At 44.1% G+C, this 24415-nt stretch overlaps 2 protein-coding genes across 2 annotated transcripts in view; one reads left to right on the forward strand and one right to left on the reverse strand.

Moving 5' to 3' along the window:
* The window catches only part of LOC138213514 (cGMP-dependent protein kinase 2), a 34195-nt gene extending 22042 nt beyond the window's left edge, over window positions 1-12153 (forward strand). Inside the window, exons 13-21 of the mRNA XM_069174673.1 lie at window positions 619-708; window positions 1834-1975; window positions 2080-2243; window positions 4325-4447; window positions 7619-7681; window positions 9156-9222; window positions 11073-11103; window positions 11202-11209; window positions 12058-12153. Of these exons, the coding sequence (XP_069030774.1) occupies window positions 619-708; window positions 1834-1975; window positions 2080-2243; window positions 4325-4447; window positions 7619-7681; window positions 9156-9222; window positions 11073-11103; window positions 11202-11209; window positions 12058-12153 (784 nt within the window). The remainder of the gene's footprint in view (window positions 1-618; window positions 709-1833; window positions 1976-2079; window positions 2244-4324; window positions 4448-7618; window positions 7682-9155; window positions 9223-11072; window positions 11104-11201; window positions 11210-12057) is intronic.
* A 3385-nt stretch (window positions 12154-15538) lies between these two features.
* The window catches only part of LOC138213532 (protein NLRC3-like), a 28413-nt gene continuing 19536 nt past the window's right edge, over window positions 15539-24415 (reverse strand). The window contains exons 11-14 of the mRNA XM_069174695.1: window positions 21830-22012; window positions 17988-18170; window positions 16776-16958; window positions 15539-15927 (exon numbers count right to left, since the gene is read on the reverse strand). Coding sequence (XP_069030796.1) covers window positions 16817-16958; window positions 17988-18170; window positions 21830-22012 — 508 coding nt within the window. The 3' untranslated portion in view covers window positions 15539-15927; window positions 16776-16816. The remainder of the gene's footprint in view (window positions 15928-16775; window positions 16959-17987; window positions 18171-21829; window positions 22013-24415) is intronic.

Genomic DNA, 24415 nt, shown 5'->3' on the forward strand with positions numbered 1-24415 from the left:
CCTCTCTCTCTCTCCCCCCCTCTCCCTCTCTCCCCCCCTCTCCCTCCCCCCCCCTCTCTCTCCCTCTCTCTCTCTCCCCCCCCTCTCCCTCTCTCCCCCCCCTCTCCCCCCCCCCCTCTCTCTCCCTCTCCGGTGTGCTTGCTGCAGAGCTACAACATTGAGTTTCCCTTCACTAATGGCCATCGCTAATCAAATGTTTGGAGAGCGACTAGTGAGCAGTAACTAAATAGCAGTCACGTGATTTTTGTTTTGAGTTTAAAAATCAAAGGATTGAATTGGAATGAACAATGATGGAGATTCAAGTCTTCAGAGAAAATCTTGGATGTTTTTCTGTTTTGTAAAAATAAAACCTGTTGCAGCAGGTATTATTTTATTTTATCATATTTTTAGCCCTGTTAAAACAGTACAAGAGTTCGAGACCAATACAAGACATGAACACAGTTTTTACTGGACTTACACCACAATTGTACATCACATTATAAATCACTTTCATTACTTCATGACTTCAGCTCCATTATTTAACTACTCTGCTGTTTGCTCGTTGTTGCTATGCCAGTAGTGGTTTATTGTGTGTTTTAATGCAACGCAGTAGTTGACATGGCTGTCTGTGCATTTCAGGTTATTCCGAACATTTCGGGACGATAAATTTGTCTACATGCTGCTGGAGGTTTGTCTCGGCGGAGAGCTGTGGACTTTGCTGCGGGACATGTGAGTGTAGGTCCTTCTGCTACATTCAGTCTCCAGCTAGAAATTAAACAATTCCAGAAACGGATATTTAGAGTCACATGGTGAGAGTTGAACGTTTCCAGTCAAGTGGCATCACGGTGTAATGAACGCCATGGAGTACACGTCCCCGTGACTACAGTAAAGACAGCTGCACCATTCAAGTTGGTCTGAATTTGCATTGCTTTGACAGCTTTAAAAGGCAACAAGTGTGAGTTAAAACAAGCAAAGAGTCTCAGCTGAGGAGAGCTTTGCTATGTAGGACACATTCTTTTAAAGATGTGACTGGCTGCTAAAAAAATACAAAGACACTCTTTCTGATAAAAGAACAGATAGTGACATCCAGTGGAAAAGAAATGAACTGCGTCCCAATACGAGGCCGTGAAAGAGCTGTAACCCTTTGAGTGATCACTGCTGATGAAGGATCTTACAGACCTGACCTGTTTACCGTTGCTGAATGTCTTCACGCTGTGATGACTTTCATATACGTCGTTATTGTGTTGAGTTTCAAATGAGATCGACCTCAGACTTCATCTCTGCACCATGTAATTCGTAGCGTTTCATTTACATGCCGTCATTCAATGTTTGAAGAATATTTCTCTGATCTCTTTTCTCCTCTGCTTGAGAAATTGTTAAATCTCTTAAAAGTCCTCCTCACTGCTCCTAAGAGTTTTTCATCTTCGGAGCTAACTTTTATCTTTCGTCCAAGGGGACTAACTTCAAGTGAAAATACTTGGAAAAAAGAATGTTCTTTTAGTCCTGGGACTCTTTGTGAATGCCCAGATCCCCCTGAAACACGTTGTCCCCTCTGCAACATCACCACCTCCATCGGTGCAAAACTTTGACCTTTGATTGGTTCATTGTTCACAGAAGCAGAAGCTACGATGTGTGAAGGAGTACCGCGTGACTGTCTGGCCTGTGATCCTGTTTCCACACATCGCTTCACTATTAGTTTCTAATAAAGACGTTAAATTCCTCATGCTTTGGAAAATAATTTGAACAACGTTTTTTCCAACTGATGTACTTTCCCCAGTGTTCATTATTCTGCACTGTGTGTATTCACCGAATATATTATGCCATTAATTAGATGATCACTGTGTAACCTGCCAGGAGTTATTTTGAAGAGCCTACAGCCAAGTTCTGTACTGGTTGTGTCTTGGAGGCCTTTGATTATCTCCACACTACAGGCATTGTCTACCGAGACCTGAAACCTGAAAACCTTCTACTGGACGGAGAGGGTTATGTCAAAATGGTAAGCAGCTGTTTTTTAGAGTGACATCCTTTTAAAGAGTGTAGTTCACTCAATATCAGCAATATCTTTTAACATGTATTTCTAATTCCTCTCCATTTCCTCAGGCAGACTTTGGTTTTGCTAAAAAGATTGGCCTTGGAAAAAAGACCTGGACTTTCTGTGGAACTCCAGAGTACGTGGCCCCAGAGGTCATCATGAACAAGGGTCATGATTTTGGAGCTGATTGTTGGTCTTTGGGAATCCTCATATTTGAACTTCTCACTGGGAAGTAAGTCAGTAAATTAGAATCCTCTATATCTGACTTGCAGTTCTTGGAGAAGAAATGGGATTCACTTTTTAAAGTCCTGGACACCACAGCCATAAGTTTGGTTATGTGGTAACAATTTACAATAAGGACATTAATCAAGCTTTCATAAGCATTAACTAACAGTTCATTAACAGTTAGCTAATTGTTAAATAATCATTAATTAAGGCTGTCCAGGTACCTAAGGTATCAATTCCTGGCTTACTTCAGTTATTAAAGGTGCTACTGGCCTTAGTAACCACAGTACTAAGCTTTATAGGTCCCATATTGTAACGTTTCTGATGTTTTATTTATAGTCTTGACATCCTTATGAAAATACTTTTGTGTTTTTCAGTGTCAACAACCATTTCAATACCGTTTCACACCTCGTCTCTTCCGTCTCAGTGGAGCTCTGCTAAGAACAAGCTGTTTTTTGTGGACGTTCCCAAGTATCGTTAATATTAATGACCGTATGTTCTCAGCCGCTCCACCTGAACTATTAATGAAATCAAAGATGAAGTTACTTTTACTGTAATCATATGAGTATCATTCACAAACCTTTCTTGTCCAACGTAGTTTGCTTCAGTTTCACAATCACAGTTTAATTCAAAATTATTTGGGACTTTATTGTTGTTGTTTTTTTAATGTCCAGACAGTTTGTTGTCTCACTGAATCTGTGTAAACATATATATTGTTCCTTGAAATGACCTCGGCTCCGCCTACTCATTACTGGTTGACCGATCAATACATGCAGTTGAATCTGCAGCAGTTTCATGTGTTTCTGTTTCACTACTGTCACCCTTCCTTTCAGCTCTCGTCATTCCTAAACAAGTTAAGTTTAACAATAAGGGTCACAAAGTGCATTAATGAATGCTTAACTATGGCTAATTCAGAATTGTTCTGCATTTATAAAGTGTTATTTAAGGGATACATGTTTTCCACTTAACAATAAGGGCCACAAAAAGTATTGATAAATGGGTTATAATGCATACTTATGGTTAATTAATACAACATGTATATTCATTTCTAAGTTCAGCTATAAGGAGTTAAGTTAAGGAAGGACTGTTTAGATGAAGATAAAAGCTCAAGCAAACCTTCACGAAGACCATTGATTGTAATCAAAAAAATATTCAATTATATATGAATTCCTTCCTTAGTTAACATGAACACCCTAAATAAGTGATTTTAGACACACGAGTTGTGTGTGTTTTTTTTAACTGGCACTTAATGCTTATTACTGTATTTACTAGTGTCAATAGCACTTTTAATAACAATAAGAAAGGCATAAATTGATACCTTAGTTAACATGAACAACCTTAATGAATGAATATTAAACTATGAATTAACTATTAGTTCATGCTTATTAAGGCCTTAACTAAGGTTAATTAATGTACCCGTTAGGGGACATATCTCATTCTGTCTGCCAAATGAATTTGGGATGATTAGATACCTCCCTGATAACGTTTAAATATCAAACTTGCTTAAACCTGTTGCACAATAATATAAATTGCATTATTTAATTTCATAAAATGTCTCATACTATACTACGAAAGTTAATATTCTTGCTTATTTTTGTCATATCACCCCAGAACCAAAAATGCTATGAGCTCACAGTTGAAATTCACGACAGCATCGAACTGATGTTGTTTCCTCAGGCTGGATATTTTGCAGATGTTCACCTCTACAGGAAGCAGTCGGAGACTCCAGAGCAGCATTTCAATTCCTGTAGTTCTGAGCTCAGTCTTTGGAGGAATATTTCACCTTTTTGAGAAATACACTTATTTGCTTGTTTTCTGACTGAGATGAGACAATAAATATCAATGTTTTGTCTGAGTGTTAAGTTCAGTGCTGATTTCACGTTAGCATTAGCAAAGAGCTGTCCTGACTCTGTGCGAAGTTCTAAAGTATTTACTGTGCATGAGATTACTGAGACATTATCTTAATCTTACTTTTAAAAAATGCAAGCAAACCTATTTTTCCCAAAAATGTACCAATCTTTGTAAAGTGCAGTGTTGAGTTTTAATTTATCACTAATGAGGGCATGTGAAAACCTATTTTCCTTCTAGCCCACCATTTACTGGCCCGGACCCCTTAAAGATTTACACGATGGTCCTCCACGGCATCGAGAAGGCGGACTTTCCCAAGCGAATAGGCAAGCGTCCAGATGACCTCATCAGGAGACTCTGCAAGTACGATGAATCATAAACATGATCAAATGTGAGGATAATACTGTGCATTATTAATTTAAACATGACTGTGGAACTTGTCACTCGCTTCTGCCAGAGTCATTTCAAAAACCATGTCCACACAGACTCCACCATCGCCTCCATTGCTGCTGTTACAGCTGCAGCCCACAGTTGATGAATTATGGATGAAGGAAATAAAAGGCAACAAAACCACATGAAACGAGTTGTTTAACTGTCAGAACTTGATCCATTTAGTCCGGTGACATAATTGAATTACTTCATGTCACTTCCAGTTAGCACAGGGCTAAACCCAAGTTGGGTGGCTCATGGTGGACGTAGCCGGTGCTCTGCCGTAACCTTCACCGTCAAATACAGCTGGAAAAATGGTGGGAAAATTGCAGATAAAAGGCATATTTTACAACACCTGCAAAATCACTAGTTTCACTATCAGAAATTGATGCATTTAGTTTGAAAATGTGTGAAAAAGTTGGAAATGCAACATGATTGTGTTCTTTTATACTGATACAAGCTGGTATCAGGTTGAGTTGGACAGTTTAGAACTCACTGGGCGTTTTTTGTGAAAAAAATTTGAAATTTCATGTCAAGAAAGAAAAATGAGTTTTTTAAAAGCTCTACCTAATAAAGAAATATATTTATATATCATCCCTTCCTTTGATAATAATCATGCTGCACATCACAGAAATGTTTTTATTGTAATCTTGTATTGAACTTAGAGAACTGTGGAGATAAAAGCTGCTAAAAGTTCCTAAAAGGTCCTAAAAGGTCCTAAAAGCTGCGTATGTTTCCAGAACAGACCGTCTGTGACTAGAATATAGAAACAAGGACTACATCAGCCTTTCAAAATAAGAGCTTTAGATGCTGTTTAATTCATGTTCATTCAATTCAATTCAATTCAATTCAATTCAACTTTATTTATGTAGCGCCAAATCACAACACAGGTTATTTCATGGCACTTAACACATTAACGTCCTTACAGCAGAACTTTACAATATTATACAGAGAAACCAACAATTCAACAATTCCCACATAAACTAGGAGGGAAAAACTCCTCTTTAAGGGAGAAAAACCTCCAACAGAGGGAAGAAAAACTCCCTTTAACAGGAAGAAACCTCCGACAGAACCAGGATCAGAGGTGGGCGGAGCATCTGTTAACAGAACCAGGATCAGAGGTGGGCGGGGCATCTGTTAACAGAACCAGGCTCAGAGGTGGGCGGAGCATCTGTTAACAGAACCAGGATCAGAGGTGGGCGGAGCATCTGTTAACAGAACCAGACTCAGAGGTGGGCGGAGCATCTGTTAACAGAACCAGGATCAGAGGTGGGCGGAGCATCTGTTAACAGAACCAGGCTCAGAGGTGGGCGGAGCATCTGTTAACAGAACCAGACTCAGAGGTGGGCGGAGCATCTGTTAACAGAACCAGGATCAGAGGTGGGCGGAGCATCTGTTAACAGAACCAGGCTCAGAGGTGGGCGGAGCATCTGTTAACAGAACCAGACTCAGAGGTGGGCGGAGCATCTGTTAACAGAACCAGGATCAGAGGTGGGCGGAGCATCTGCCTCGACCGGTTGGGGTGAGAGGAGAGCAGAGAGAGAAAAGGACAGCATAGAGATAGAAGAGAAGAACTGTTGGTGGAGACGACAAGCAGAGCAGAGACATGCAGCTCCATGACGGGACATCTGGAAAAGAAAGAACAGAAACTACACGAGTGAAGGAACTGAATGGAGACAACAGATAATAAGAAGAAACTATGGGAGAGAAGAAGATGGTGAGGTATGAGTCAGTTAAAGAGTAGGAGGAAAGAAAAGAAGATCATCATGTAACGAGGTCCTCCAGCAGCCTCGGCCTATAACAGCATAACTAAGGGTTGGTTCAGGTCTACCTGAGCCAGCCCTAACTATAGGCTTCATCAAGAAGGAACGTTTTGAGTCTAATCTTAAAGCTAGAGAGGGTTTCTGCCCCTCCAACACAAACTGGGAGCTGGTTCCACAGGGGAGGAGCCTGAAAACTGAAGCTCCGCCTCCCATTCTACTTCTGGAAACTCTAGGAACCACAAGTAGACCAGCGTACTGAGAGAGAAGTGCTCTGCTAGGATTATATGGTTCTATAAGATCTCTAAGATATGATGGAGCCTGGTCATGTAGAGCTTTGTAAGTCATCAAGAGAATTTTAAATTATATTCTTGATTTAACAGGAAGCCAGTGAAGAGAAGATAAAACTGGAGAAATATGATCTCTCTTGTTAAATCCCGTCAGTACTCTTGCTGCAGCATTTTGGATCAGCTGCAGGTTTTTAATGAGTAATTTGGACATCCTAACAACAAGGAATTACAATAATCTAGTCTAGAAGTAACAAACACATGAATGAGTTTTTCTGCGTCACGCTGAGGAAGGATTTTCCTGATTTTATTAATATTACGTAGATGAAAGAAGGCAGTTCTGGAGATTTGCTTTCAACACTTAGACCTGCTGGATGAAACAAACAAAGAGACGTCTCTGACAACTGGACGTGTGGAGAAAACTCATTTAACATCCAGTAATATGGAATCACTTCCTCTGATCACAAACATTTAATCATCATTTTAATGTGAAGAACACATTTCCCACAAACCCCGTCACTTCTGAGTTTTATTTTGGTGAAGAGAAAACAGGAGCAGAGCTTTTCGAATTCTAAATGAGGAGTGATGTTTTGTTAATGAACTTTATGCAGTTACACTTTCAGGACAACTTCTGCTGACGATGATCTCTGTGGAAAGAGTTAACTAGAATGGGACTTAAAGTCCGTCAGTGTGTCACCACTGTTTCTGGACTGTAAGTCAGCGGTGATGTCCAGCGGGACTTTGTGTATTTTCCAATAGCGCGGCTTTGTTTTAATGGACTCTAATCTTTACAAGTAAAGTTCTTTTGTTTGACAAAGTTCTTTTGTGTTTGGGTTCATTATTCCAGGAGTATTCTTACAAAGCTCTAATTGTCCTGCAGCATTGTATTTAGATCGGAACAATATCTGAGTCCTGCTGCCGGAGTTATGAAGCCACCTGTCAGACAACTTTGATCATGTTTGTCGAGGTTGTTTTGTTTTTGTTTTGTTCTTCTTATTTACTTTTCTAACAAAACCTCCATGTTGTTATTAAACTGAAACATCTCTGTTTCCCCCCAGACTGAACCCAGTGGAGAGACTGGGAAACAAAAAGAATGGTATCATCGACATCAAGAAACACAAGTAAGTTCATTTTCTAAATGATATCAGCCTTTATAAAAAAAAAAAAAAAAAAAACTTTCATCACCTGTAAAAAACGTTTTTCTCAGAGTCATGATTTTGATGTTGTTTTATGTTGCTCAGGTTTAACAATGTTAGCTCGACATGTTGTGAAGTGGTTGTTCTTAGCTAACACGCTGCGCTCAGTGGACCCCGCCCTTCACCGCTGTTTCATCACCTCGGGACGGTTCAACAGCAGTCAGTCTTGTGTTCCAGATGTTCTACTTGTGTTCCAGATGTTGTACTTGTGTTCTAGATGTTGTACTTGTGTTCCAGATGTTCTACTTGTGTTCCAGATGTTGTACTTGTGTTCCATATGTTGTACTTGTGTTCTAGATGTTGTACTTGTGTTCCAGATGTTCTACTTGTGTTCCAGATGTTGTACTTGTGTTCCAGATGTTGTACTTGTGTTCCAGATGTTGTACTTGTGTTCCATATGTTGTACTTGTGTTCCAGATGTTGTACTTGTGTTGCAGATGTTGTACTTGTGTTCCATATGTTGTACCTGTGTTCCAGATGTTGTACTTGTGTTGCAGATGTTGTACTTGTGTTCCAGATGTTAACATATCTCTTTGCCTCCTCCTTGCGACCCACCTGACCAATCACAAGCTTCCTCCTTTCTGTGGGATCAGCCTGAATACAAACAGCAACATAAGTCAGCTGGAAGGACATGTTGGTGTGAACACATCGGTCACATACGAGGTCACAATAACGTATCTCGTGAGATTTACACCAAGAACAGCAACACTGGAAGAATGAAAGATTATAACGTTACATCTGTCTGCTCGTCCCTTTACCAACATAAACCCTGTAGGCCTACTGATAATATCTCTACATTAAAAAAGGTGTCGCTGAGGGAACATAAATTCAGGTGGTTCTTTCTACCTTATAGTGGAGTGTTTTTCACCCTAAAATAGATTTCTATTACACAAATACACACCTTCTATAAGAATACTAGAAACTTAAAGAATTCATTACCCTTCTTCTTTTGGAAACTCGTAACAAGAAATATGCCGACACTGAGAAAAGCAGTCTTTTGGGATAATAGCGTACCACGACGGTTTAAAGATATGAACAAGCTTTGTCATTCAGTAGAAGGACTTTAAATTCTATTCTTGATTTTACAGAAAGCCAATGAAGGGAAGCTAACGAGTGATCAGTGTTGAATCACTAAAAAAAGAGGATATGAATTTCAGATCAGTGAGCACACTTAAATAAAACTGTTCAAACATCACACGAGCATAAAGAGAGAAGAGTTAGATAAGTGGGTTACTAACTGTTTTGTTCCTGTCGTGGTAAAGCAGGTAGGTTTGTGGTTTCTTTTTGGATTGAGGACACTGTTCTGAACTCTTCGCCCAGTTGCGCAGGTTACTTTTTAAATTTCATAGTTTCATCGTTTCAAATAAAGTATAACTGTGAGCCTTCTTTTGTCTTTCAGATGGTTCCAGGGATTCAACTGGGAGGGTTTGAGATGTCGCAAGCTGCTGTCTCCACTGAGGAGAGAGGTTAGACTACCTGTTTCCTAACAATGAACAACCTCACAACACACATATGGAGAAATTATTTCAATTTAACAGCATTTACAAGATTGAGATAATCTACTTTTATCTCCTCGGCAGGAGTACTGCTATACTGATCAGGACGTGACAACATTGATTGAGAGATCAAAATATTTAAGGAGGAAGAGTTTGACAATCCTGAATGAATGAAAGTGAAAAAGCAAATGTACATGCAAAAGGTGTTTGCTGCAAATCAGCCTTTCATATCAATAAAACAAGCACATTGTTTTTCAACTGCTAAAGAAGTATTATGATTGGGTGTCATTTGCTGATAATAATGGAAAACTGAAAAGCAGAGAAAGGACTACACTTTACAGAACTCACTGGGGGCCAAAAAAGGTTTTCAATCGAAGTTACTTTCTATTGGCTAGTGCCGGACATGCATCGGACAGAACACACTTTAATTCTTAGGCTGTTGCTGGAAGATTTCTGATTGCAACCCACTTCCTGTATTCTTTAAATAGTTCTCTAATGCTGGAGGAAATATAATTATAGTGTTGACTGTTGACAGTTTTGAGTTCAGTCACGGGTTCCTCTAGCAATCGTACAAAGTCTTCTGTCCTCCTCTCCTGATGAGTGGACTTTAAATCCATCCCCTTCCTTCATTCTGTCTGATCCGTGCTCTCCACGTCGCTCTTCAAAGACCCGCTATGGAGCCGCTGACAATTTGCCTCTTATCCGTCTAAGTGATTTTCTTTTCATCTGTTCTCACCTCCCGAGCACGTCAGGACATGGATCTGATCCTTCCTCAAAAGTTGACTGTGTCTTTGTCACCAAAGGGGCCTCCTCTCATCTGGCCCTCAAACCCCCTCGATCCGCTGCTGGTCTATCCACAAAATACTGGAAGAGCTCTTCAACTGTCAGATCCAGCCTCCGACCGGTGTGAGTCACCCAGAGCTATTGATTTCTTTCGGCTCCTCCCATCCAATCCCGTGGTCCGGTGCAGCTCTCGGCTCCATGGTCGCCGGTATTCAAGCCCTGAAACCCCCCCTCAGCTCCAGCCCTGTGTTTCTCCTCCACCTTGTTCCTGTTCGTGTCTGAGCCGTCACTCAGGCAATGATGTCAAGTCAGTTCAAATCCTGTTAAATGAATCCGAGTCGGATCACTGTGTTTATTTATTTTCCTAAATCTAAGTCAGTAAGCCAATTAGGGGCCACAGGCCCAGTAAGACCTGGACTTCCTTTGTTTTTTCCCACCACAGCTCGTGCTTATTCTCCTAATTCTTAAGTGCTGTAATGACGAGAACTATAAACTTTGTGCAGTTTAAAAGCACATTAAATGAGATTTACTGCAATGAACAACACAGTACGGTGAAGCTTCCCTGTCAAATTACATCTGACCTACGAAGAATTATGGTTTTCTCATTCTCTCCTAATTAACCAACTTGTGCTGCCAGTCAGGATGTGAGATCGAAGCAGTGGCACACTGTCCGGAAAACATTCACTGACATTTTTGCGATTGTTGTTTTAGATAAATGTAATTATTTAATTATTGTTAATTGATGCAATTTCTCATAACATAAACATTTATTTTTGCCGGCAGACGTCGTTTTACTTGTTTAGTTTAATGACCAGATTTTTGCCAGCTTTCTTTCTTTCCTTCCAAAATCCTAATTTGCAATGACCTCCAGTCTGCCTATTGTAAGAGCCAGTCGGGTTTGTGTGGCTCTCCTGCAATACCGCGTGTCACCAGCTGGTGTCTCCTCATGTTTAGTTGTTGCATTAGGCTGTGGGAGTTGTGCCTACAGCATATTTGCTCTCATGGGGGCACTTCTTCTCACCTTATTAAAATTTCAGGCAGAAGTACTTCGCCAGGGAAAGCGGCCATGTCTGACTCTTTCAAAGCGACACCTTCGCATTGAAGAAGATCCGCTTCTCTTGAGAAAACAACTCCTTACTCCTGGCTCCATCTTTTTTGCGTCTCAGGGTTCAAGGTTAATTTATTTGTCATTCCCACCACATCCATATTAATACAGATACAGTGGAAGGAGATGACGTTTCTCAGGACCAGGGTGCAAAGATAAATATCTAAAACTTCCTGAAGACAATTAAAACGTGTAGCTAAGAACATACATAAAACATACCTAAGACACAGAATTAGAAGACAATAACCAAACAGCAGAGACCAGCTGAAAAGCTAAATAGTGCATCAAGTAAGAGGTCAAAAATATAAGACATAAAATGTAGCGGCCAGTATGTCCTATATTTTGAATATATAAGAGTTTAAACACCTAATAACTACAGTTGTCACTTTTTGTTAGATTTGGTCTGACGTTTCTATGTTTTCTATCACGACGTCACCGCATGTCCTAAATTCTGTATTTATAAGCCTTTGCAAGTTAATCACCTGACAGGTCATCAAGATGCTGATTAAAAAGCAAATGTATTGCAAAGATGTGCCTTTGACAGGCCACAAGAAGAAGACACTGTAAAATGTGCCTCAGTTTTAGAAGCTCTTTGAGTCCAGATGTGTTTGATGGTGTGTATTTATTGCTGAGTGGCTGAGTTGGATTGTTTCCTGTGAACCTGTTGTGAGTTGTTCATTTTCTGTATTTTAAAGGCCCATCTAGGGAACGGTATTGCAAATTAGCTTAGGCTATAAATGCTGTGGATGCTAAATACTAAACTACAAATAAACATGAAATGAATAAATCATGGGACTAGAAGTAAAAACTGAAGGCTTCCATTTGAATTTGTCTTGAATGTAGCTCGCCCATTGGCACCCAGACCTTTCCATGCAATTGTCGATCTTAGGAAATGATGATTGTCTTTGTTTCTGCAGCTCGAGGGGCCGATGGATCACAGTCACTTTGACATATTTCCTCCGGACACAGAGGAGCCTCCTGATGAGCTGTCAGGCTGGGATAAAGACTTCTAAGGACTCCTATTACAGCAACAACAGAGGATCTGGTTGAAGCTGGAGTGGACGAGTAAGAAAACTTCTAAAGTTGAGAAACTGACTTGAGACTGAACAGGTACAAATTGTCACGATCGTGTTTCCACATCAACAGACTTTTCTGAATAACCTTTACTGTAAAGAAAAGTAAGCATCATCACAGTAACACGAATGAGATGGGGATATGTTGTCAAACACTGTTGCATGGTCTCCTTCTTCAGTACAACAGAGGCCTTTGTTTTCCACAGTGTCGTTAAAGCACGTTTGACCAGCTCAGCTCTGATACAACTTTCTCTTCCTCACTCACTCCACTCCCATACCACTGCAGTAACCTCGCAACTTGTAACCTCAGGTTTCTCATACTCTAAAAAAGAAAGAACTTCCTTGTGTTTCACTGTATTTTACAAACCAATTCATTTGAGACATGTTTGGACAAGGGACCAAATGTGTCGAGAATATGACGTATACTGTATTTTTCGGACTATAAGGCGCCCTGTGAATTAACGTGTCTATGTTCACGCATAAGCCGCACCGGATTATAAGGCGCATTAAGCAAAACAACACAGTCCGGTAAATCAAACTCCGGGCGCGGGCTGCCTCACATGAATGCACTTTTAGTTTAGACATTACATTCCTGTTACGGGCCGATCAGGTCGTGACACATCGTACCGTAATGCTCCGAATATCCATTGAGCGGAGCGGCTTCGTTGCTTACCAAAGTCGTACTTACACATTTCGACAGATTTTTGAGCGCATTGTACCACATAAAATCGATCAATAAGCACAACAAGTAACCATACATAAGGCGCGCTGGATTATAAGGCGCACTGTCAATTTTTGAGAACATTTAAGGATTTTAAGTGCGCCTTATAGTCCGAAAAATAAGGTAACTAGTTGATGGCCCAAAATAAGCCAAGCACGTTAAAGTGCATTATTTTTATCTATTTTGCTCGACAGTGTGCATTTTCATTTATTGTTCTGTACGCTGTAATATTTGTCTCTACGTTGTATGACCAAGACGCCGCTGTGACGTCACCCATTGTTTTGTGATTTTGAAGCCTCGATTCTGCCGTTTTGGCCGTCGCCATTTTATGTTTTTGGAGCCAGAAGCAACCATATAAACCAGAGGGCATCTGACTCAAAGTGAACCCGAAGACACGATGCCCATCCACCTGTACCGGAAGTCCAACTGCACCCCAGACGTGCTGCCAAACATACTTCTCTTTGAGACCCAATATATCACACTTATCATAAGCTGCCAATTTAGCTGTTGACACCACGATGAATTAAAGATTGCGTGCTGTCCTCGTCATCTGTCCTGAATATGACTTGACAGCCAGATAAACGCCTTCCAAACATCAACGCTCTGAAGACTGGCGGCTTCTTGTCCACAGGTTGAATGAAACTAAAGAAGGGTGAAACTAAAACACACAAAAAACATCATCAGAATTCTGCTTGCTTTCACGTACAGATGCACACAATGTAAACACTTCAATTAATCTCTAACTTAAATGAAAGCTTTACAGGTTTGAACTATCCTTGTGATTTTTAACTTTAAACATAATTCATTACATCAAACTTTTCTATGTATTCAAACCATTGTGGTCATCAGCAACAGCAATTCACCAAACCTCCACCACAAACCCAATACAGTCTGAAATGAAGCTCTTCAGCTGTAGACAAGGACAAACAATTCAATACATACCTACGATGCCTCCATTAGGTTCTGATACATGCAGATGCTGCTAGTTTAGCTCAGATGCAAACAATGATGACTGCTGTCAGTGCCGTGCTTCCCTACTTCCTGTGACTGACTTCCTGTGACTGACTTCCTACAAGAACTACAGAACTCCTTTAGAAAAACAACCACAAGACGTCCAATGCACCAACTCAACTGTAACAGAACAGACTGATTTTGACAACGTCTTCTTCACTTTGTCCCGTCTGCTGAACCGGTCGATTCATCGGATGTTAAGACTGTAAGCAACGCCTGGTTGGGCCGCCGCATCGAGGAAGCAAACGAGAGGCCTGGCGTGAAGACAAAGTCTAAATACAGAGACGACGTATCAGTCTAATGTGACGAAGAGTGCTTGGGAACACCTTCCATCTTCTGATCGGGTACCGTGGACCGCGATCAGCATCAATTCTAGGGAGCACATCTATGGTTCCTCTTGTGTAACGGCGTCGCTGAAGAGAGAGGAGCAATAAACGTTTGAGCTTTTGTTGTTATTATTTCCAAGTCCAGGCCATTGTTCTTATACTGGACAAGTAAGATAGTTGTAGATTCTAGACGAGCCAACACATCATGCCTCTATTACACTGAAACGCACAAGAGTTTACAATAAAACATAAATTCAGTGCAGAGAGGCAAAAACCCAGTGGGCGTATTTGAAGCCTCCAGCCAACAATGTTAAAAGTTCAGTTCAAGAAAATACAAAGTTTACGTGCAGAAATAATATCGCTTCATAAAAATAATGGAAACTAAGAACAACAGAATATCACAGCAAAAACAATCATGTCAATATAAAAATAAAAAGCCATGGAAGCTAAAAGATGAGCATGGTGATGGATGACAGTGTATATATGTGCATGTTGCAGTTACATCCCTCTTTTATTCAAAAGGAAGGACGACTGCTGCTGCTCAGAGAACCACTCAGCATTTAACCCTCCGACCCGTCACCGCCTCCGAGCCTGAACAGAAACTCCACGAAACACGTCGCTCATCCGAAGCCAACATCAGTGAAATGCTTCTCATGTCTGGGCAGACTCGGGTTTTATCGGTGTGTTTTGTTGAGCTTTAGGCCGTAAGTTTGTAATCTAATAGTCCGTACCGACATCATTCTCCACGTTGAACGTCCGGATCTCTTGTTCCTCTCCGTGAGCAGCTCCAGTTGTGGTGTTGGACTCTCATCAGATTTAATCTGAAGTTGCTGTTCAAATGGTAGTTTAGTGAAACTATTTTGGACTAAAACCTCCAACTCTCCACCCTCCATAACTACACCTGCTAATACTGCTAATGGAGATATCAATACAAACTGGATGATGTTCATCTTCCCTCACTCAACCACATTGATGACACGCTGTGATCTGATTGGTGTGATGTCAAAGGTCGACTGGCTTCCCTCGACCTCCTGCTGACTCATCACACTTGGCGGTCACATGACAGCAGCCTCATCTGATTGGTTCATTATTATTTTTTCTGGCTTTCCTTCCAGGATGCAGAGTCACGTGCAAATGATGCTGCAGTACCATGTTTCACCACTCATTCACCCACAAAGCATTTAGAGAGGCGCTGTTTCCCTCACTGTAAAATACTCGATGAGAAATACGCAAGAGAGACGGCAGGAACAGCAGAGAGGAATTATACAACTGTTGCAGTGTTTTATTAAAATGTCACCGCAGTGTGAAATCAAAGAGGAAGTTTGGCTTCTCGTGGCCGACGGGAGAAAACGCCACCGCTGGTTATTTACAGCTGACCTGCTGACACGCCGTCATTTCATCACAATATGTTACTGAACACAAACAACAACAACAACACACATTAAACAAGGACATCATCATCATCATCATCATCGTCGTCATCATCATCATCATCATCATCATCGTCGTCGTCATCATTATCATCATCATCGTCAACATCGTCATCATCAACGTCGTCATCATCATCATCATCATCATCATCATCATCATCATCGTCATCATCATCATCATCATCGTCCCCCCCCCGTCCTGTCCTCCTCCACTGATCACCTCCACCTGTAGAGAACAGAGAGAACAGAGGTGAACTGAGCGTGTGCAGAAACTTCCTCCATCAGCTGTCAGTCAGTGATGCAGCACATCAGAATAAAGAGCAGCAGGACTTCAGTCCTGAGACATGAGACATGGACAGGAGACAGGAGACAGGAGACATGGACAGGAGACATGAACAGAGCAGCAGGACTTCAGTCCTGTTCAGAGCAGCAGCAGCAGCCTGCTTCCTTTCAGCTCTCATGTTCACGTGTTGGAGAGAACACGCTAAGCTCCGAGCTCACCGACCTGCACACGGTGTGAGGAAACAAAGTGCTGAGTCCTGATTCCTGGACTCCAGCAGGTGTTGAACACCACATGGTTCCTAATGGAAAGCTGGTTCTGTGATGTGCAGGCTGCAGTCAGACTGATCTCAGAGCTGTTCAGGGTTCCAATGAGAGAACCAACAGTCTGAGATCAGATGTGATGGACGAGGACCTTCGTCTCTCTACTTCCTGTCAGGCCGGCAGCCGGAATCAGCTTTACTTCCTGCACACGTGAACTCGACGACGACGGTCGTCTCCGTAGCAACTCAAACGCACCATCGCTACGAGCGTCGGGCCGATCCGATTGGACGACCGTCGTCTCTCTGTCTCCTCTCACAGCTGCACTGAGACGGTTTTCAGGAAACACTGGATCTTTGATACCAACTGGGTTTGTTAGGTCACTGAAAGCAGCACGGAGACACTGGACAGGAGACGTGGACGGGAGACATGGACATGAGACATGAGACAGGAGACATGGACATGAGACATGAAGGAGCTGCAGCTGCTGATTAAACAGAGAAGATCTACAACAGGAACAGACAGTGAACTTACTCCAGAGTCTCCAGACTACAGTGTGGACTCTCCAGAAAACCTCACAGCTGCTTCACTCCTGAATCCTGCACGTTGTTTCCACTCAGGTCCAGATGTTTCAGATGTTTCTGAAGGGAGGGGTTGGACTTCAGAGCTGAACCCAGAGAATCACAGCTGATCTTTGACAACCAGCAGCTCATCAATCTGAATAAAAAATAAAAGATGGAGGTAAAATCATGTGATCAGTTTGAATGACTTTGTCCTTCTGTTATTGAGGATCTTCATCATCTTCAGACATGGACAGTAGGTTTGGACAGGAGACATTGACATGAGAAATGGACAGGAGACATGGACAGGAGGCATGGACGTGGACAGGAGATATGGACGGAAGACATGACACAGGAGACATGGTAAGGAGGCCTGGTCAGGAGACATGGACAGGATACATGAGACATGAGACATGGACAGGAGACATGGATAGGAGACAGGAGACATGGACAGTAGGTTTGGACAGGAGACATGGACATGAGAAATGGACAGGAGACATGGACAGGAGGCATGGACAGGAGACATGGAAAGGAGACATGGACAGGAGACATGAACAGGATACATGGACAGGAGACAGGACACATGGACAGTATGCATGGACAGGAGACATGGACATAAGACATGGACAGGAGACAGGAGACATGATAGGAGAAATGAACAGGAGACATGGACAGAAGACATGACAATGGGGACATGGACAGGAGACAGGAGGCATGGTCAGGAGGCATGGTCAGGAGACAGGACACATGGACAGGAGACATGGACAGAAGACATGACACAGGAGACATGGACAGGAGCCATGGACAGGAGGCATTGACAGGAGGCATGGACAGGAGACATGACACAGGAGACATGGACAGGAGCCATGGACAGGAGGCATTGACAGGAGGCATGGACAGGAGAAATGAACAGGATACATGGACAGGAGACAGGACACATGGACAGTAGGCATGGACAGGAGACGTGGACATGAGACAGGAGACATGGACAGGAGACATGGACAGGAGACAGGAGACATGAACAGGAGACATGGACATGGACATGGACAGGAGGCATGGACAGGACACATGGACAGGATACATGGACATGAGACATGAGACAGGAGACATGGACATGAGACATGAAGGAGCTGCAGCTGCTGATTAAACAGAGAAGATCTACAACAGGAACAGACAGTGAACTTACTTCAGAGTCTCCAGACTACAGTGTGGACTCTCCAGAAAACCACACAGCTGCTTCACTCCTGAATCCTGCAGCTTGTTGTCACTCAGGTCCAGATGTTTCAGATGTTTCTGAAGGGAGGGGTTGGACTTCAGAGCTGAACCCAGAGAATCACAGCCGATCTTTGACAACCTGCATCTCTTCAATCTGAATAAAGAATAAAAGATGGAGATGAAGATAAACAGATGAGTTGTTCCTTCAAAGAGGAACTCTGTCCTCTGTGATCTGTGACTGTGGATCATCAACATGTCGGCCTTCTACAAACATCATCAGTTCCTTCCAAACTCCAGTCAAAGATTTCCTGTATCTTCAGTTTCAGCAGATCTTCACTGATCTTCTCTGCATGTTACAACAGATTTGAAATCATCAGAAATCCAGCAGAGGGACAGACGACTGAGAACAACGTTGGTTCTTTGACTTCCTGTCCCTCCACTGCAGCTCACACAGGAAACACAGCGACTGGATCTGTGATCAGACTGCTGAGGACACGGATCACTGTCAGCTTTACATGTTCACACAACACGGCTGTGGATGATGTCGTCCATCTGGTACCGCTGGAGTCAGGTGATCAGAGGACTTCTCCACAGACAGAGTGGACAGGAGGGAGGACTGTTGACACCGACACATTTTTTCATGTCCATTTGGACACGTGAGTGTTGTGTTCAAACACACGTGTGAACCCGTGTGCTCAGACACGTGGACAGGAGACATGGACAGGAGACATGGACAGGAACACATGAACAGGAGACATGGACAGGAGACAGGAGACATGGACAGTAGGCATTGACAGGAGACATGGACCAGAATACATGAACAGGAGACATGGACAGGACATATGGACAGGGTACATGGACAAATGACATGGACAGGAGACATGGACATTGACAGGGGACAGGAGACATGGACAACAGACAGGAGACATGGACATAGACAGGAGAAATGAACAGGAGACATGGACAGTAGGCATCGACAGGTGACATGGACATCAGAACTGGACAGGAGATATGGACAGGAGACATGAGACAGGAGACAGGAGACATGGACAGTAGGCATGGAAAGGAGACATGGACAGGAAACATGGATAGGAGACAGGAGACATGGACAGTAGGCATGGACAGTAGGCATCGACAGGTGACATGGACATGAGAAATGGACAGGAGACATGGACAGGAGACATGAGGCACGAGACATGGGCAGGAGACATGGGCAGGAGACAGGAGACATGGAGAGGAGAAATGAATAGGAGACATGGACAGGAGACATGGATAGGAGACAGGAGACATGGACAGTAGGCATTGGCAGTAGGTATGGACAGGAGACATTAACAGGAGACATGGATAGGAGACATGGACAGTAGGCATGGACAGGAGACATGGACAGGAGACATGGATAGGTGACAGGAGACATGGACTGGAGACATGGAGAGGAGACAGGAGGCATGGACAGGAGACATGGACAGGAGACATGAATAGGAGACAGGGGAAATGGACAGGAGGCATGGTCAGGAAACATGGACAGGAGACATGGGCATGAGGCAAGGACAGGAGACATGGACAGTAGACATGCATAGGAGACAGGAGACATGGACAGTAGGCATGGACAGGAGACATGGACAGGAGAAATGAACAGGAGACATGGACAGGAGACATGAGACAGGAGAAATGGACAGGAGACATGGATAGGAGAAATGAACAGGAGAAATGGACAGGAGACATGGGTAGGAGACAGGAGACAAGGACAGGAGACAGGAGACATGGACAGTAGGCATGGACAGGAGACATTGACAGGAGACATGGATAGGAGACAGGAGACATGTACAGTAGGCATCAACAGGAGACATGGACATGAGAAATGGACAGGAGACATGAGACAGGAGACATGGGCAGGAGACATGGGCAGGAGACATGGACAGGAGACAGGAGACATAGATAGGAGAAATGAACAGGAGACATGGACAGGAGACATGGATAGGAGACAGGAGACATGGACAGTAGGCATGGGCAGTAGGCATGGACAGGAGACATTGACAGGAGACACGGATAGGAGACAGGAGACATGGACAGTAGGCATGGACAGGAGATATGGACAGGAGACATGGACAGGAGACATGAGACAGGAGACATGGGCAGGAGACATGGACAGGAGACAGGAGACATAGATAGGAGAAATGAACAGGAGACATGGACAGGAGACATGGATAGGAGACAGGAGACATGGACAACAGGCATGGACAGGAGACATGGACAGGAGAAATGGACAGGAGACATGAGACAGGAGACATGGGCAGGAGACATGGACAGGAACACATGAACAGGAGACATGGACAGGAGACATGGACAGTAGGCATTGACAGGAGACATGGACCAGAATACATGAACAGGAGACATGGACAGGACATATGGACAGGGTACATGGACAAATGACATGGACAGGAGACATGGACATTGACAGGGGACAGGAGACATGGACAACAGACAGGAGACATGGACATAGACAGGAGAAATGAACAGGAGACATGGACAGTAGGCATCGACAGGTGACATGGACATCAGAACTGGACAGGAGATATGGACAGGAGACATGAGACAGGAGACAGGAGACATGGACAGTAGGCATGGAAAGGAGACATGGACAGGAAACATGGATAGGAGACAGGAGACATGGACAGTAGGCATGGACAGTAGGCATCGACAGGTGACATGGACATGAGAAATGGACAGGAGACATGGACAGGAGACATGAGGCATGAGACATGGGCAGGAGACATGGGCAGGAGACAGGAGACATGGAGAGGAGAAATGAATAGGAGACATGGACAGGAGACATGGATAGGAGACAGGAGACATGGACAGTAGGCATTGGCAGTAGGTATGGACAGGAGACATTAACAGGAGACATGGATAGGAGACATGGACAGTAGGCATGGACAGGAGACATGGACAGGAGACATGGATAGGTGACAGGAGACATGGACTGGAGACATGGAGAGGAGACAGGAGGCATGGACAGGAGACATGGACAGGAGACATGAATAGGAGACAGGGGAAATGGACAGGAGGCATGGTCAGGAAACATGGACAGGAGACATGGGCATGAGGCAAAGCCAGGAGACATGGACAGGAGACATGCATAGGAGACAGGAGACATGGACAGTAGGCATGGACAGGAGACATGGACAGGAGAAATGAACAGGAGACATGGCCGGAAACATGAGACAGGAGAAATGGACAGGAGACATGGATAGGAGAAATGAACAGGAGAAATGGACAGGAGACATGGGTAGGAGACAGGAGACAAGGACAGGAGACAGGAGACATGGACAGTAGGCATGGGCAGTAGGCATGGACAGGAGACATTGACAGGAGACATGGATAGGAGACAGGAGACATGTACAGTAGGCATCAACAGGAGACATGGACATGAGAAATGGACAGGAGACATGGACAGGAGACTTGAGACAGGAGACATGGGCATGAGACATGGACAGGAGACATGGACAGGAGACAGGAGACATGGGCAGGAGACAGGAGACATGGACAGTAGGCATGGACAGGAGACATGGACAGGAGAAATGAACAGGAGACATGGACAGTAGGTATGGACAGGAGACATGAGCAGGAGACATGGACAGGAGGCAGGGACAGGAGACATGGACAGGAGACAGGGGACATGGACAGGAGGCATGGACAGGAGACATGAACAGGAGACATGGGACATGGACAGGAGACATGGACATGAGACATGAAGGAGCTGCAGCTGCTGATTAAACAGAGAAGATCTACAACAGGAACAGACAGTGAACTTACTTCAGAGTCTCCAGACTACAGTGTGGACTCTCCAGAAAACCACACAGCTGCTTCACTCCTGAATCCTGCAGCTCGTTGTAACTCAGGTCCAGATGTTTCAGATGTTTCTGAAGGGAGGGGTTGGACTTCAGAGCTGAACCCAGAGAATCACAGCTGATCTTTGACAACCTGCAGCTCATCAATCTGAATAAAGAATAAAAGATGGAGATGAAGATAAACAGATGAGTTGTTCCTTCAAAGAGGAACTCTGTCCTCTGTGATCTGTGACTGTGGATCATCAACATGTCGGCCTTCTACAAACATCATCAGTTCCTTCCAAACTCCAGTCAAAGATTTCCTGTATCTTCAGTTTCAGCAGATCTTCACTGATCTTCTCTGCATGTTACAATAGATTTGAAATCATCAGAAATCCAGCAGAGGGACAGACGACTGAGAACAACGTTAGTTCTTTGACTTCCTGTCCCTCCACTGCAGCTCACACAGGAAACACAGCGACTGGATCTGTGATCAGACTGCTGAGGACACGGATCACTGTCAGCTTTACATGTTCACACAACACGGCTGTGGATGATGTCGTCCATCTGGTACCGCTGGAGTCAGGTGATCAGAGGACTTCTCCACAGACAGAGTGGACAGGAGGGAGGACTGTTGACATGACACGTCTTTTCATGTCCATGTGGACATGTGAGTGTTGTGTTCAAACACACGTGTGAACCCGCGTGCTCAGACACGTGGACAGAAGCCATGGACAGGAGACATGGGCATGAGACATGGACAGGAGACATGGACAGGAGAGAAGAGACATGGACAGGAGACATGGAAAGAAGACATGGACATGAGACAAGGACAGGAGACATAAGACATGAGACATGGACAGGAGACATGGACAGGAGCCATGGATAGGAGACATGGACAGGAGACATGGACAGGAGAAATGAACAGGAGACATGGACAGGAGACATGGACAGGAATACATGAAATGGAGACATGGACAGGAGGCATGGACAGGAGACATGGACAGGAATACATGAAATGGAGACATGGACAGGAGGCATGGACAGGAGACATGGATAGGAGACAGGAGAAATGGACAGGAGGCATGGACAGGAAACATGGACAGGAGACATGGGCATAAGGCATGGACAGGAGACATGGACAGGAGACATGGATAGGAGACAGGAGACATGGACAGTAGGCATGGACAGGAGACATGGACAGGAGAAATGAACATGAGACATGGAGAGGAGACATGAGACAGGAGACATTGGCAGGAGACATGGACAGGAGACATGGACAGGAGACATGGGTAGGAGACAGGAGACAAGGACAGGAGACAGGAGACATGGACAGTAGGCATGGGCAGTAGGCATGGACAGGAGACATTGACAGGAGACATGGATAGGAGACAGGAGACATGGACAGTAGGCATGGACAGGAACACATGAACAGGAGACATGGACAGGAGACAGGAGAAATGAACAGGAGACATGGACAGGAGACATGGACAGGACATATGGACAGGGTACATGGACAAATGACATGGACAGGAGACATGGACATTGACAGGGGACAGGAGACATGGACAACAGACAGGAGACATGGACAGGAGACATGGACAGGAGATATGGACAGGAGACATGGACAGATGACATGGACAGGAGACATGGACAGGAGAAATGAACAGGAGACAGGAGACATGGACAGGAGACATGGACAGGAGACATGGACAGGGTACATGGACAAATGACATGGACAGGAGACATGGACATTGACCGGAGACATGGACAGGAGACATGGACATGGACAGGAGAAATGAACAGGAGACATGGACAGCAGACAGGAGACATGGACAGGAGTCATGGACAGGAGAAATGAACAGGAGACATGGACAGGAGAGAGGAGACATGGACATGAGACATGGAAAGGAGACATGGACAGGAGGCCTGGTCAGAAGACATGGACAGGATACATGAGACATGAGACATGGACAGGAGACATGGATAGGAGACAGGGGACATAGGCAGGAGACAGGAGACATGGATAGGATAAATTAAATGGAGAAATGGACAGGAGACATGGATAGGATACAGGAGACATGGACAGGAGACAGGAGACATGGACAGGAGGCATGGACAGGAGACATAGAGAGGAGACAGGAGACATGGACAAGAATACATGAACAGGAGACATGGACAGTAGGCATGGACAGGAGACAGGGGACATGGACAGAAGACATGACACAGGAGACATGGTCAGGAGACATGGACAGGAGGCATGGACAGGAGACATGGACAGGAGGCATGGACAGGTGACATGGACAGGATACATGGACAGGAGACAGGAGACATGGACACTATGCATTGACAGGAGACATGGACAGGAGACATGGACAGTATGCATGGACAGGAGACCAGGACAGGAGGCAAGGACAGGAGACAGGAGACATGAGACATGGACAGGAGACATGGACAGGAGACATGGACATGAGACAGAGACAGGAGACATGGACAGGAGGCATGGACATGAGACAGGACACATGGACAGGATACATGGACATGAGACACGAGACAGGAGACATGGACAGGA

Source organism: Embiotoca jacksoni, unplaced genomic scaffold (assembly GCF_022577435.1).
Source record: "Embiotoca jacksoni isolate LCO1_2020_lvr unplaced genomic scaffold, fEmbJac1.0.p SCAF_60, whole genome shotgun sequence".
NCBI classification, from domain to species: domain Eukaryota; kingdom Metazoa; phylum Chordata; class Actinopteri; family Embiotocidae; genus Embiotoca; species Embiotoca jacksoni.